This window comes from Mirounga angustirostris, unplaced genomic scaffold, assembly GCF_029215605.1.
Source record: "Mirounga angustirostris isolate CCGP_5_RB_7025 unplaced genomic scaffold, mMirAng1.0.hap1 SCAF_11, whole genome shotgun sequence".
NCBI classification, from domain to species: domain Eukaryota; kingdom Metazoa; phylum Chordata; class Mammalia; order Carnivora; family Phocidae; genus Mirounga; species Mirounga angustirostris.
In genome coordinates, this window is record NW_026991719.1 from 13,116,512 (window position 1) to 13,132,326 (window position 15,815).

Consider the following 15,815-nt stretch of genomic DNA (forward strand, 5'->3'; position numbering starts at 1 on the left):
CTCCCTCCCCTTTCTTGCTTTCTTTATTTACCCTCCTTTCCTTTCTTTTTTTTGGGTGAGCGGAAACTTGAGCGCCTCCCCCACCCTGGCCTTTGGTCTCTCTCAATCTGGGAGACAGGCTGGACCGTTCCCCTTGCCTTACTTGACTCACGTCAAGGAGTTTTCAGTGTCTCCCTGGATACAGGAAAATCGAGACCTTCTGAATGGGAGAATTCCACTTGTTCTGGAGTCAGTGGGTGGAGTTCGAAAAAGATTGCACAACAAATGGGGTACAGGGCTTTCAGGGCCCAGGAATGGAAATCCGCGGGGAAAGGCGCTGGAAAGGTGGGAACCCCGTCTCTTTTTCCTTACAGTGGAACTTATTGAAACGTTCAACTTGTTGGACGGCCTGCTTGATCACTCCGGTATTTAATATTACTTAATTATGCATTTGAATACTCTCAAAAATCACTCCTGTGTGAAATTACGAAATAATATTTTTCTTATGAGATTTATGAGCTTGAAAAAGGAGAACAAAGGTTTGGTTTACATCTGAGCAAAGTGTCAAGAATTGGCTTTTAGGGGCTTTTTTTTTTTTTTTTTTAGATTTTATTTATTTATTTGACAGAGACACAGCGAGAGAGGGAACACAAGCAGGGGGAGTGGGAGAGGGAGAAGCAGGCCCCCTGCGGAGCCTGTTTCTAAGATCGGGTATTTTCATATCTCCCTGCATAAGGGTGTTACTACTATTCAGTTACCTCTCCTTCTTTCTTTGTACTCTAAAATAAAGATCCAGTACTTGAAGGACTGAAAAAGAAGCTGTGGACCGAATGTACTCTAGAGTTTCAAAACTGTCACTTTGGACACTTATTTATTCCCTGAGGGTGGGGAGCCAATCTCAGTGTTTGATTTCATAGATCCCCCAGGGGAGGACTCTGATAGAAAGCCATTGCAATTGAGGACATAAGTTCCCGTTTATGTCACTAGGATAAGGACCAAAAGTCTGAATTAGGAACTGAGGTTTAATCAACTAGCATTTTAAACGACTGAGATAAGAGGTAGTGACCCTTTGAGGCAGCACTCTGGGTAACAGGTGGATATGAATAGTCATATGTGTCTGTACTGTCTCAGTTTTGTTTTATCTCCTGTACCTTTTTTCTTTGCTCATGTTTTTCTGGGCATCTTTTTTCCTTTTGATTTTCAATTGACTATGACCTGGAATTGAAATACATGGTTAAATATTAGTTTTTGAATTTTCATTTAAAAAAATTGGGTGACTATCTTGTGTCTGCAAAACGCACTTATTTCTTTATGACCCCTAATTTTTTTATTTCCTCTGGGTTACCAACTTGAAAGAATATTCCGAATTCTAACTTGACTTGTACTGTATTTTTTCAGGAAGCAGAAATGATGTTTAACTAATTGGAATGTTTTGAAAATATTGAGGGAATTAAAGAAGAGTGACTGTTTAGTCACTGACTTAAAGGGAAAAACAACTGGAGATGGGCTTTATTGGCTCCTAATTGTTTGAACCATCTACTTAGTCATTCTTCGCCAGCTCAGTTAATTGTGGCATTGTTTCATAACTACATCCATTTGAATGGTCTCTTAAGGTAACTCTTCTTCTAAGGTTAATATTATAGTACATTTCTTTTTTTATTTTTAAGATTTTATTTATTGGGCGCCTGGGTGGCTCAGTTGGTTAAGCGACTGCCTTCGGCTCAGGTCATGATCCTGGAGTCCCGGGATCGAGTCCCGCGTCGGGCTCCCTGCTCGGCAGGGAGCCTGCTTCTCCCTCTGACCCTCCCCCCTCTCATGTGCTCTCTGTCTCTCTCATTCTCTCTGTCTCAGATAAATAAATAAAATCTTTAAAAAAAAAAAGATTTTATTTATTTATTAGAGAGAGCATGTGAGCAGGGGGGAAGGGTAGAGGGAGAAGCAGACTCCCTGCTGAGCAAGGAGCCCAACGTGGGGCTCGATCCCAGGACCCCGGGATCACGACCTGAGCCGAAGGCAGACGCTTAACCGACTGAGCCCTTTTAGTACATTTCTAAGGGTCTCTTGAATTGTCTAAAACTGTGCTGATATGATAGCCACTAGCTGCATGTGGCTGTTTAAATGTTAATTTAAATTAAATAAGGGGCGCCTGGGTGGCTCAGTCAGTTAAGCGTCTGCCTTCGGCTGGGGGCCGAGCCCCACATCAGGCTTCCCCGCTCAGCCCTTCTGTCCTCTGCCTTTCACCCTACTTCTGCTCTCTCTAGCTCTCTCTCTTTCTCTCTCTCTCAAATAAATAAATAAAATCTTAAAAAAATAATAAAAATAAACATTCCATTCTCTCTCATACTAGCCACATTTCAAGTGTTCAGTAGCCAAGGTGGCTAGTGGCTACTGTGTTAGAGAAGATCCAAAATATTTCCATCATTGCATAAAATTCTGTTGGACAACATTGGTCTAAAAGGATGGGATATACATTGTCAGGTATTCCAGGCATTTTTTAGAACACCAAGGTCATGGGGCGCCTGGGTGGCTCAGTCGTTAGGCATCTGCCTTTGGCTCAGGTCATGATCCCAGAGTCCTGGGATCCAGCCCCACATTGGGTGCCCCGCTCAGCGAGGAGCCTGCTTCTCCCTCCCTCTCCCTCTGCCTGCCGCTCCCTCTGCTTGTGCTCTCTCCCTCTCTCTCTGTCAAATAAATAAATAAAATCTTAAAAAAAAAAAAAAAGTCATTACTCTGTAAATTTCTGTGTAGAGTTTGTTTTAGGAGATTGAATTTTTAAAAAAATTAATAGACACTGGTTTTTGAGCAGTTTTAGGTTACAGAAAAATTGAGCATCAATTACAGAGTTCCCATATATTCCCTCACACACATCGTTTCTCCTATTATTTATATCTTCCATTAGTGTGGTGCATTTGTTAGAATTGATGAGCCAGTATTGATACATTGCCATTAACAAAAGTCCGTAATTTGCAATGGGGTTCATTCTTGGTGTTTTACATTTTAAGAGTTTTGACAAATGTATAGTGACCTGCATCCACCATTACAGTTCCTACGGAATAGTTTTCACTGCCCTGAAAATCCCCTATTTATCCCTCCTTCCATTCCCCTGAACCATTGGTAGCCACTGATCTTTTTACTATCTGTATTGTTTTGCCTTTTCCAGAATGTCTAAGGTAGGTTTGTTTTGGTTTTTAATAATAGATTTTTGATGGGGAATGTTAAAAATGATTGAACCTACTGTTAAACTTATTTATAGGGGCGCCTGGGTGGCTCAGTCTCGGTTGGGCATCTGCCTTCGGCTCGGGTCATGATCACCGGGTCCTGGGATGGAATCCCATATTGGGCTCCCTGCTCAGCGGGGAGCCTGCTTCTCCCTCTCCTACTCTCCCTGCTCGTGCTCTCTCTCTTGCTATCTCTGTCGCTATCTCTGTCTCTCTCTCAAACAAATAAACTCTTAAAAAAAAAAAAAACCAACTTATTTTTAGGTCAGTAAACCATTTGGAAGGATAAAGATACGTAACCAAGGCTCAGATTAACAAAATCTTACATTTACATCGCGCCCCATAATTTTTACAGCATATTTGCACTTTTGTTGGCTATTTATTTTTTATTTTTTAAAAGATTTTATTTATCTGACAGAGAGAGGGAACACAAGCAGGGGGAGTGGGGGAGGGAGAAGCAGGCCTCCTGCTGAGCAGGGGGCCCGATGCGGGGCTGGATCCCAGGACCCTGGGATGGTGACCTGAGCCAAAGGTGAGCTGCCAGGTCCCCTTTTGTTAACTCTTTAGCATCACTGGATGCTATGGAGAAGTCTGGAGGAATTATCATTGCCCTCATTTACAGATGACAAACTGCTCAGCAAGGTCAAGTGATTTGCCCAAGGGGTGAAGCCAAGTCTAAAAACCAATACCCTTTGATCTAGACTATGGTAATAAGTAGTATACTAGTGGGTGAATAGTATGGATTTTGGAGTCAAGACTCTTGGCTCTCTGCCACTTACTTTACTAGCTGTGCAACCTTGGGTGAGTTTCTCAATCTTTCTGAACCTCAGTTGCATCATCTGTAAAGTGGCGATGATGCTAACACCTACCACATAGGATTGTTGTGAAGAATAAGAGTTGATGAGAAGCGTTCAGCACAGTGCCAGGCATGTAGAATTTTACTTGATCTGGTAGAGAGAATATATGAAAAATCCATTTCTCTTGCTTTTAGGGTGCTATTAATTTTGTAAATCTATCTACCAAGCCTTTGTAGTTTTCTCTCTTCCCAGAATCTCTCTATGATAGGTAAAATGAGAAGTCCAGTCAGGATGTGGCAAGAGTATGGGGTAGGAAGAAACCATTTCATTATCTTGTTTTTCTCCCCATTTGTGGATTTGAATCTCCACTCTTCTGGCACAGAGACTAAATAATAAAGTGACCTTCTCTTTACAACATTGTTGTCTATTTTCAAACTTTGGTCAATTTCATTTTCAAGGGGAACCAAAGAGGCAAAGCAGTAATGAGAGTAGACCAGATATAGCACATTCCTTTAGTAATTCCATGTTTTTAGATCATAATATGCCATATTCATATGCTATATTACTGGAAGGTGGTTTGTATGTTATGTGTGTCATTTATGTTGTTTTTGACTAGAGAAGTGTTTTTTTTTTTTTTTTTAAGATTTTATTTATTTGACAGAGAGAGACACAGCGAGAGAGGGAACACAAGCAGGGGGAGTGGGAGAGGGAGAAGCAGGCTTCCCGCGGAGCAGGGAGCCTGATGTGGGGCTCCATCCCAGGACCCTGGGATAATGACCTGAGCCGAAGGCAGACGCTTAACAGCTGAGCCACCCAGGCGCCTCTAGAGAAGTGGTTTTTCTTTTGTTTTTTTTGTTTGTTTGTCTTTGTGTTGTTTTGTTTTTGTTTTTAAGTAGGCTCCATGTCCAGCGTGGAGCCCAGAGTGGGACTTGAACTCACGACCCTGAGATCAAGACCCGAGCTGATAGGAAGAGTTGGACACTTAACTGACTGAGCCACCCAGGCGCCCCAAGAAGTTTTTTTTTTTTTTGTAACTGAAGTATAGTTGACACGTAAGGTTACATTAGTTTTGGGTATACAACATAGTGATTCAACAAGTCTATACAATATGGTGAATTATGCATTTACCACAAGTGTAGCTACCATCTGTCACCATATAGTGCTGTTACAATACCTTTGACTATATTCCCTGTGCTGTACCTCTTATTCCTGTGGCTTATTCATTCTATAACTGGAAGCCTGTACCTGTCACTCCCCTTCACCCATTTTGCCCATCCTCCCACCACCTTCCCCTCTGACAGCCATCAGTTCTCTATTTATGGGTCTGTTTGTTCTTTTTGTTTATTTGTTCTGGTTTTTTAAGATTCCACATACAAATGAAGTCATGGTATTTGTCTTTCTCTGACTTTTCTTACCGTAGTGCCCTCTAGGTCCATCCAGTTGACTAGAGAAGTTTTATGTAGGAATGTATATGTCAAATCTAGATGCCATAAAACCAGGTGTGTGTGATTTGCTTGTATATGGGATTCTTTACAGAAGGATTCACTATAATAGATTTTTTAATAATATGCTGTTCACATTTTACACTTTACAGAGAGCTCTCTTTCAAAGGAAAGAAATTTGAGACCTCTCTGTTTCCTGCAATGTGCTAAGCACTTAAAATGTGCTTCCATTCTAATATCTACTTACCTTTGCAGAGTAGGTGATCTTCCCAGGTGGATAGATACGACATCTGAGTCTGAGTCAAATAACAGAAAACTTGCTTAAATGACATAGCTCAGAGTTGATGAAGTTGGCCTAGAGTTGATACATAATTGTGCAACCGATGTACCCTACTGCATGGACAGTTTCTGCTTACCTAGGAAATTTTAATCTAATATCCCAAAGAAATTCCTTTGCCTTTTCCTCCCCTACTCTCCCCCTTCCCCCTCCTTCAGTTCCTTTTGGTTTGGTTCTAATCTGCTTATCAGTAACTTTTAGTTAATATAACAGATGTGACTATTTTAAATGTATAAAATAATGTACAAGTTTAATGTAGTATTAACACTGAGAATTAGCTATGTTTAAATTTTTCCCAAGTGGAGCATTTCCAGAAGAAAATAAAAATGGGTCAGGTGACCCTTTAAGGATTTGAACCCTGAGAGTATATTTTTATGATTCAATTCATTTCCTAGTTGAAACTCTCTTGGTACTTAGAACTACTTAAATTTTATTACTTGATGGAAAGGACATATAAAATAACCAGTGTTGTCCTCCTGTGCTATCAAAATAATTTCCTTAGCATTTATTGCTCAGGGTGTTGATTTGCATTCTGTGTTACATTTCCAAAATATCCCCCAGAACGACCCCCATTATCCCCCATTTCACGCTCTGTAGTCTGCCATACTACAGCACTTCTCCACTTTTTTTCTTTCCCTACTTTCAGAAAGGTCAGTGTAGAATGGTTTGGCAAGGAAGATGTGCCAGTAGCTTAGAAGCACATTTTGCTAAGTGTTTTATGATTTGGGCCATATTAAAAGTCAGAATATAGGCATTTTGCATAATTTGCAAATGCATCCTTATTCAGATATTATTATAACAGTTTTGCATGCTACAGTTTATATTGATTATATCTAATCTTACAACTCTAGAAGGTAGATAATGTGTATCCCTAGTTTACAGATAAGAAAACTGAGAGGTTGACCTCCCTCATGGCTGCATAGGAGGCAGTAAGTGGTATGTTTGAAGGTCAGACTTTTTGGGTTCCAAAAGTTGTCACCCATGTGCCATATGTCTTGTGCTCTCTTAACACATTTCTTTTTTTTTTTTTTAAAGATTTTATTTATTTGACAGAGAGAGACACAGCGAGAGAGGGAACACAAGCAGGGGGAGTGGGAGAGGGAGAAGCAGGCTTCCCGCCGAGCAGGGAGCCCAATGCGGGGCTCGATCCCAGGACCCTGGGACCATGACCTGAGCCGAAGGCAGACGCTTAACGACTGAGCCACCCAGGCGCCCCAACACATTTCTTGAGAATAGTGAATAAAAACATGCTCCTTGTTGAATGTAAGCTAAACTCGGTGGTGGGTCAAAAGAGTAATCATTTTTTGTTAAATGAGAAGAAATTGTGAAGGGTGGGTTGGATCACTGGGGGTATAGAAAAGCTATTATGATCTGGGAAGTTTTCAGGGGAATTTGGACCCTTACAGGTTTCATTCCTTTTGTTTCACTGAGGCTTTACGTTAACCTTAAGGTAAATGATTTAGGAGGTATGCTGTACTTTAACTCTCTGCAAAAGTACCTCCAAGTGTAATTTGGATAAATTGAAAGAGGGTTTAGAGGGACCTTTTTGTAAAAACCTGTCTTAAAGTCCACACAACACAGTGTTAACAAAGAGCTAAAGTGGTCTGGGTAAGTAGGACAAGGAAAAAGAGAAAGCTTGATGTTCAGAGGTACATCATGGTTGGTCCACGTGGAGCTGGTGAAGTGTGACTTCATAAAATTGGGACGGGTTTGGGCGCCTGGGTGGCTCAGTTGGTTAAGCAACTGCCTTCGGCTCAGGTCATGATCCTGGAGTCCCGGGATTGAGTCCCGCATCGGGCTCACTGCTCAGCAGGGAGTCTGCTTCTCCCTCTGACCTTCCTCCTTCTCATGCTCTCTGTCTCTCATTCTCTCTCTCTCAAATAAATAAATAAAATCTTAAAAAAAAAAAAAATAGGACGGGTTGTTCCATTTAGGTAACCCATAAAAGTAGAAGACCACTTTGCATCTTTTTTTTTTTTTTTAAAGATTTTATTTATTTATTTGACAGAGAGACCGCAAGAGAGGGAACACAAGCAGGGGGGAGTGGGAGAGGGAGAAGCAGGCCTCCCACCGAGCAGGGGGCCTGATGCGGGCCTTGATCCCAGGACCCTGGGATCATGACCTGAGCCGAAGGCAGTCGCTTAACGACTGAGCCACCCAGGCACCCTGAAGACCATTTTACATCTCAGGAGTCTGTGGCTTGAAGATACTGTGTGACCCAGGCCCTGCCACTCTGCAAAATAGGTCAGGCCCAAGCATATTTCAGCAGCTTTGGGCATTGAAATTTTGGGGTTTCCTGATATTTTTGCTGCCTAGATAGGTATTTAGGCTAATGCTGCAGGTATCTTTCAGTTTGCAGATTATCATTGAATTACAGTTTTAGAGCTAGAAATGATTCTGCAAGTCATGGAGTCCAGCACCCTTTATTTTTATAAAATAGTCAGAAATTAAATGCGAAATCTAATGCCATCATCCTTGTTTTAAAAGGCAAATGATGTGCATAGTCTAATACAGATGTTAGCACCTACCACAGATGTTAGTAGTGTCTATTTACTACTACAAGAGAGATCATAAGGCTAAAGAAACTGAGTCCCAACTAGACCTTTTCCGGACCTCTTTGCTCATTTCTTGGCTTCTTCACCAGTGGGGGAAATCCGGTTCCCTCATCCTAACTTCAGTGCTGGTTTCCCTCTTTTTTCCTCATTTACCTATTAATGCCTCTGTGTGCTCCTGTGCTCAAAACATATTGCGACAGATCGTTGGCAGCCTTTTGCTGCCAAAAGTTAGGAGTTGGGACAACTCCTAGAACTTATTGCCTCCAGTTTATATCCCTCCTCAGAACTCTGTCATTGCTCTGGTTTTACTCATGTATTAATTTATGTTTTTGGTTAACAGCTTTATTGAGGTATAATTCACATACCATACAATTCACCCACTTAAAGTGTACAGTTCAGTGGTTTTTAGTGTACTCAGAGTTTTGTGACCACCACCACATTTATTTTTAACATAACCTTGGAAGTACGTATTCTCTGGAATGATACAGAGAAAGCTAAGAATTCAGTCTCTGCTTTCCAAGCCCTTATGTTCATGACTGAGGACAAACTACTTTAAATTATATCAGTGAGACGGTTTGTTCATCATTCCTGCCTATAAGGTAGTTCTGAGGATTAAATGAGGAAGTATATCAAGTACTGTTGGAGAGGCTTCTGAATGAACCAGAGGAAATGGCACTTCTGGCTCCGTCTTTGTACTTGGTACCAGGGCCGTATTCCCTAGAGATGGATCTGCTTGGTTAAGGGTACCAAGATAAGGAACCCTCTCAGACCATGGTTTGAGTGTGTTGGCCTTCTAGTGTCTCTGTTCCTGTTCCACCACAACCAGGACAGCAGTTCTGAAACATTTTGGTTTCAGGATCTTTTTGCATAATTTTTAACTATGTTTTTGTGGGTTATATCTAATATTTCCCATATTAGAAATTAAAACAAATTTTAAATTATTCCTTTAAAATGAACTCATATTGTACTAATTATCTATTGCTGTGTAACAAATCACCCCAAAACTTAGTGCTTGAAACAACATTTATGATCTCACTCTTTCTATAGGTCAGGAATCTGGGTGTGGCTTAGTTGGGTTCTCTGCTTCAGGGTCTCATGGACTGCAGTCATCTGAAGGCTTGATGGGGATGGATCCACTTCCTAGCTCACTCATGTGGTTATTGGCAGGATTCAATTCCTTATGAGCTGTTGGCTCCAAGGGTGCCCTTGGTTCCTTGCTACATGGGCCTTTCCATAGGCATCTCACAACATAGCTGCTGGCTTCATCAGAATGAGCAAGACTGTCAGCAGAAGAGAGAAGGAAGTTGCATTCTTTTGTCACATGACCATAGAGGAGACAGCCCCTCACTTTTGCCAGATTCTGTCTTCATTAGAAGTCAGTCACTAGGTCTAGCCTGCATTCAAGGGGAGGGGAATATACAAGGTTGTGAATACCAGGAGGATCACTGGGGTCATTGGGGCCATGTCAGAAGCTGCCTGCCACATATTGGCACAATGGTTTTTGAAAATTAAATACTGATTTTCCAAAATAACAGACTCCTAAATACAGAGAACAAACTGGTGGTTGCCACAGGGGAGATGGGTGGGGAATGGGTGAAATAAATAAAGGGAATTAAAAAAAAAAATCAAGATGTCTTGATTTTTTTTTTTAAGTAAGAAGAGTGGCATTATTTTATGTTTTTGCAGGTTTCTTTAATGAATGGCTTAATAGACAGCTGAATTCTCAAACCTGCTTCTGGATTCAGTTGATGACAATATGCCATTGTAGTTGAAGTATACAAAGACAGTCTGGCCTTACACATGTATGTAGTTGGAGCAGGGAGGAGTGTTTTAATAGCTTTTTTAGACAGTTGTGGAAATTCTTTCATATTACACCAAAACTTGGCAAGTAGTAGTTCTTGCAGGTTAGTTGCCAATGTGGGATCTGAAACTTTACTGAACTTTTAGTACTGTCATATTAAAATCTAATGGTCTGTTTTGCACTTTGAATGGATGTTCTTTTCCCCATGTATCATTTTGTAATATCATCTGTTAGTCATTTGGAAAGTATTGGTTTACCAAATTGTATCAATCTTCCAAATGTTAACACATTTTGCTGTATAATATCAAAATAATGTTAGTATCACTACTGATGTCATCAGGAGAGTTTTTTTTCCTTAACAATATTATTAGTTCAGGTGTACAGCATAGTGATTTAACAATTCTTTACCCAGTGCTTACTACCATAAGTATAGTCTCCATATATCACCATACAGTGTTATTATATTATTCACTGTAGTTCCTATGTTGTACAGAAAAGTCCTAAGTATTGGGAAGCTCTCAAACTCATGGTAGCAGATAGTTTTTAAAAAATTCTAAATTTTGCTTAAAAACTCAAATTTTATCATTGGCAACAAATACTATCTGTTGTTTGCCTTGAAGTAACAGGCTCACTTCACTATCTATCTATCTATCTATCTATCTATCTATCTATCTATCTATTTTATTTTATTTATTATTTTTTTTTAATTTGACAGATACAGCAAGAGAGGGAACACAAGCAGGGGGAGTAGGAGAGGGGGAAGCAGGCTTCCTGCGGAGCAGGGAGCCCGATGCGGGGCTCGATCCCAGGACCCTGGGATCATGACCTGAGCCGAAGGCAGACGCTTAACGACTGAGCCACCCAGGCGCCCCTTCACTGTATATATTTTGGAGAATACGTTTGCCAAATACCCAAGTCTGAAGTCTGAATAAGTCTGGTTGGGCTTGTAGTTCAAACAGCTGCATTAGTGGTTTTCTTTACGATCCCATCACACTTTGGTGTGCAACAGAAGTGCTTTATGTGTACTTTCTATGTCTTCACACAGTTAAAAAGATGTATACTCATTGGTTGAGATTTGATAAAAATTTGTAATTTTATTGCTTCCTCAAGGGCATTTTTAAGTAAAAATGCCCCCTCCCCCTCCATTTAGAGTACATGGTGGTGAAGAAAACCATGACTTAGAGTTTGGTGCCCCTGCCTTGATTTCTTTACTGCTTTTGTACCATTAGTGCAAGTGTTAACACCAAAAGACCAATAATATCTCTGTATTATTATGAAAATAATGTTTGAGGTTGCAGACTATCTGGAAGGGTCCACAGGGACCATACTTTGAGAACCACTGCCCCTGAGTCTTCTCAGAAGTGGGCTCTGCTTTTCCTTGTTTTCCTGTTTTGTTTTGTTTTTTTCCCCAAGACCATTCTGTCAGAAGAGAATAGGCTTATTTTTCCTGGCCCTATTCCTAAACCTTGTTCTAGGAACGTGGAATCCCAATTATTACTGACTCTACTGCTTTATCTTGTTAATGGAACAATTCAGTAATCCTAGCAACCAGAATATTTTTACATTTAATTCCTAATGGCCAGTATAAAGTTAGGTTTTATTTGCTAAAGGCTTGAAGAACATTCTAAACCAAAGTACGTTCATCATGATTCTTTCGTGGGGGGGGGGGGCGGGGGGTAAAATATGCATAACATAAAGTTTACCATTTTAACCCTTTTCGGGCATTCAGTGGCATTAATTACATCAATTACATTAACAGTATTGTGCAAACAACACAATCATCCATTTCCAGAACTTTTTCATCTTCCCAAACTGAAACTCTACTCCATTCCGCCTTGCCCTGAGCCCCTGGCAACTATTATTCTATTTTCTCTATGTATTTGACTGTTGTTGGTACTTATATAAATGGAATCATACAGTGTTTGTCTTTTTGTGTCTGGCTTTTTTCATTTAACATATTTTTTTAAGTTTATTTTTTTTAAAAGACTTTTGAAGATTTTTTTTTTTTTTTTTAAAGATTTTATTTATTTTAGAGCATGAGCAGGGTTGGAAGTGGGGAGGAGCAGAGGGAGAGGGACAATCAGACTCCCCGCTAAGCAGAGCACCCCCCCCAACCCCCCAAAACACAGGTCTCCAGCCCTGAGATCACTGCTCAAGCCAAAATCCAGAGCTGGGCATTCAACTGAGCCATCCAGGTGCCCCTTTTTAAAGTTTATTTAAGTAATCTCTACACCCAGCATGGGGCTCAAACTCATGGTCCCGAGATCAAGAGAAGCATGCCCTTCCGACTGAGCTAGCCAGGAACCCCCACTTAAACATATTTTCAGGGTTCATCCATGTTTTAGCATGTGTCAAAATTTTACTTTTTAAGGCTGAATAATTATTTTAATGTATGTATTATATACCACATTTTGTTTATCTGTCAGTGAACACTTGGGTATTCATGAATCATGAATTTTTTTTTAAGGATTTTATTTGAGAGAGCACAAGCAAGGGGAGCAGCAGAGGGAGGGGGAGAAACAGGCTCTCCGCTGAGCAGGTTCCATCCCAGGACCCTGGAATTATGACGAGCTGAAGGCAGATGCTCAACCGGCTGAGCCACCCAGGCGCCCCACATCATGATTCTTTTTTTTTTTTTTTTTTAGATTTTTTATTTATTTGACAGAGAGGGAACATAAGCAGGGGAAGTGGGAGAGGGAGAAGCAGGCTTCCTGCTGAGCAGGGAGCCCGATGTGGGGCTTCATCCCAGGACCGTGGGATCATGACCTGAGCCAAAGGCAGAGGCTTAACGACTGAGCCACCCAGGCGCCCCCCACATCATGATTCTTAACTTCAAATATGATTCTTTAGGACATCCCCCATAGAAGCATTACCTCCATACCAAGCTCAATAAATGTAGGTCTCAAATAATGGACTTTTTCTCTTACTTCCTACTTTGCTCCTTAGTTTATCTATATAATGGAGTGACATTCTTACTATCTTAGAATTGTAAGGCTAGACTAAATAATGTATTTAAAAAGCTTAGCACATAGCAGTTAGTAGATGTTAGGTGTTTTCCTTCCTCCCTTTACTCAGAGTTTAGCCTTATGTATACTATGTTAACCCTCTTTTGTAAATTCCATGTATCTCAAACACTAGGCTGGTTTTTTTCCCAGTTTATTTAAATTGAGGGAAAAATGGTAATATCACATTATATTAGTTTTAGATGTATAGTATTATAATCAGTATTTGTATACACTACAAAGTGATCGCTACAATAAGTCTATTTACCATCCATCACCATGTGATTGACCTCCTTTACCCTTTAGCCCACCTCCAACCCCCTTCCTTTCTAATAACCACCTATGTATCCCCTGTATCTGTGAGTTTCGTTTTTTAGATTCCACATATAATTGAAATCATACAATATTTGTCTTTCTCTGTGTGATTTATTTTGCTTAGCGTGATACCCTCTAGGTCCATCACTGTTGTTGCAAATGGCAAGATTTTGTTCTTTTTTATGGCGGAGTAATAGTCCACTGTGTATATATACAGGATCTTCCTTATCCATTCATCCACTGATGGGTACTTAGAGTGTTTCCATATCTTGGCTATTGTAAATAATGCTGCAGTGAACATAGGGATGCATATATCTTTTCAAATTTGTATTTTCATTTTCTTCAGATAAATACCCCGAAGTGAAATAGCTGGATCATGTTGTAGTTCTATTTTTAATTTTTTGAGGAACTTCCATACTGCCTTATTGTAGCATTATAGTAGCTGCACCAATTTACATTCCCACTGTACACAAGGGTTCCCTTTTTTCTGTAACCTCTCCAACATTTATTTCTTGTCTTTTTTTTTTTTTTTAAAGATTTTATTTATTTGACAGAGAGAGATACAGCGAGAGAGGGAACACAAGCAGGGGGAGTGGAAGAGGGTGAAGCAGGCTTCCCGCCGAGCAGGGAGCCCAATGTGGGACCCGATCCCAGTACCCTGGGATCATGACCTGAGCCCAAGGCAGACGCTTAACTGACTGAGCCACCCAGGTGTCCCTGCCCATTTTTTTTTTTTTTTTTTTAAGATTTATTTATTTGAGAGAGAGCTCACACTCTCGTGCCAGGGTGGGGGCCAATGGAGGGGGGAAATAATTTTCTTTTTAGATTTTATTTATTTGAGAGAGAGAGCATGCGTGCATGAGCTGGGGGGGAGGGGCAGAGGGAGAGGGAGAAGCAGGCTCCCCACTGGACAGGGAGCCCGATGCAGGGCTGGATCCCAGGGCCCTGGGATCATGACCTGAGCTGAAGGCAGACACTCAACCGACTGAGCCACCCAGGTGCCCCTGTGCAGAAGCTTTTTAGTTTGATAAAGCCCCATTTGTTTATTTTTGCTTCTGCCATTGCCTAAATTTAGAGTGAGAACAAAAACAATGTCACCAAAAGCTGTGTCAAGGGCCTCATCACCTTTGTTTTCTTTAGTTTTATGGTTTCACTTTCAATTCTAATCCATTTTGAGTTAAATTTTGTGTATAGTGTAAGAAAGTGGTCCAGTTTCATTCTTTTGCATGTGGCTGTTCAGTTTTCCCAGCACCATTTGTTGAAGACTGTCTTTTCCCCGTTGTATATTTTACCTCCTTTGTGATAGATTAATTGACCATATACGCATGGGTTTATTTCTAGGCTCTCTTAACTCTGTTCCTATGATCTGTTTTATGCCAGTGCCATACCATTTTGATTACTAGAGCTTTGGAGTATAGTTGGAAATCAGGGCGTGTGATACCTCCAGCTTTGCTCAAGATTGCTCTGGTTATTTTGGGGTTTTTGTAATTACATACAAATTTTAGGATTATTTGTTCTAGTTCTGTGAAAAATGCCATTGGAATTTTGATAGGGATTGCATTGAATTTGTAGATTGCTTTGAGTAGTATGGACATTTTAGCAATGTTAATTATTCTAATCCATGAGTTTATCCCTATCTGTGAGCACAGAATATCTTTCCATTTATTTGTGTCTTCAGTGTCTTTCAGCTGTGTTTTATAGTTTTCAGCGTACGTGTTTCTCACCCCAGTTAAATTTATTCCTAGGTATTTTTTCTTTTTCTTTTTTTTTTTTTTCCAAGCTTTCTGATTTTTTTTTATTACTCAAAAAAGCATTTTTTTATTTAGCTTTCTGACTCTGTGCTTGGGCCTTCAACACTTTCACAACGATTTTCTGCTCCTCGATAAGGAAAGCATGCTTGATCCTGTCACGAACACACTTAGCACACATGGAACCACCATAGGCCCTGCTGACGTGTTTTTTCGTTTTGGACAACCTCATAAGGACTTTAGGTCTCACAGCACGAACTCCTCGAAGTCGGCCTGGGCACACGCCACATGCAGATTTTGGTGCTTTCCCAACCTTCTTGGTATAAAGGTAAACAATTCTATTACCAGGGGTTCGGGACAGCCTAGCTTTGTTAGAGGCTGTATTATAGGACAGCCTACAACGGTAGGTCAAACGCTGGACCATTCTGAATGCCTATGGACGCCGTCCCCGGAAGAGGACGGTATTTTTTCTTTTTGATGCCATCATAGGTGGGATTGTTTTCTTAATTTCTCTTTCTGATGGTTCATTATTAGTGTATAGAAATGCAAATTATTTCTGTATATTGGTTTTGTATCCTCCAACTTCAGTGAATTTATTTATTCAAAGTTTTTTGGTAGAGT

The 15,815-nt window shown here is 40.5% G+C and overlaps 2 protein-coding genes across 5 annotated transcripts in view; one reads left to right on the top strand and one right to left on the bottom strand.

Annotated features, from left to right (window-relative positions):
• The window catches only part of TXLNG (taxilin gamma), a 72,148-nt gene that overhangs the window by 948 nt on the left and 55,385 nt on the right, over positions 1 to 15,815 (top strand). The gene's annotated exons all lie outside the window — the stretch shown is intronic.
• Positions 15,229 to 15,629, bottom strand: LOC123844645 (large ribosomal subunit protein eL34-like). Its single transcript, XM_045875349.3, has one exon. The coding sequence runs from the start codon at positions 15,616 to 15,618 to the stop codon at positions 15,265 to 15,267; it is 354 nt and encodes a 117-aa protein (XP_045731305.1). The 5' UTR covers positions 15,619 to 15,629; the 3' UTR covers positions 15,229 to 15,264.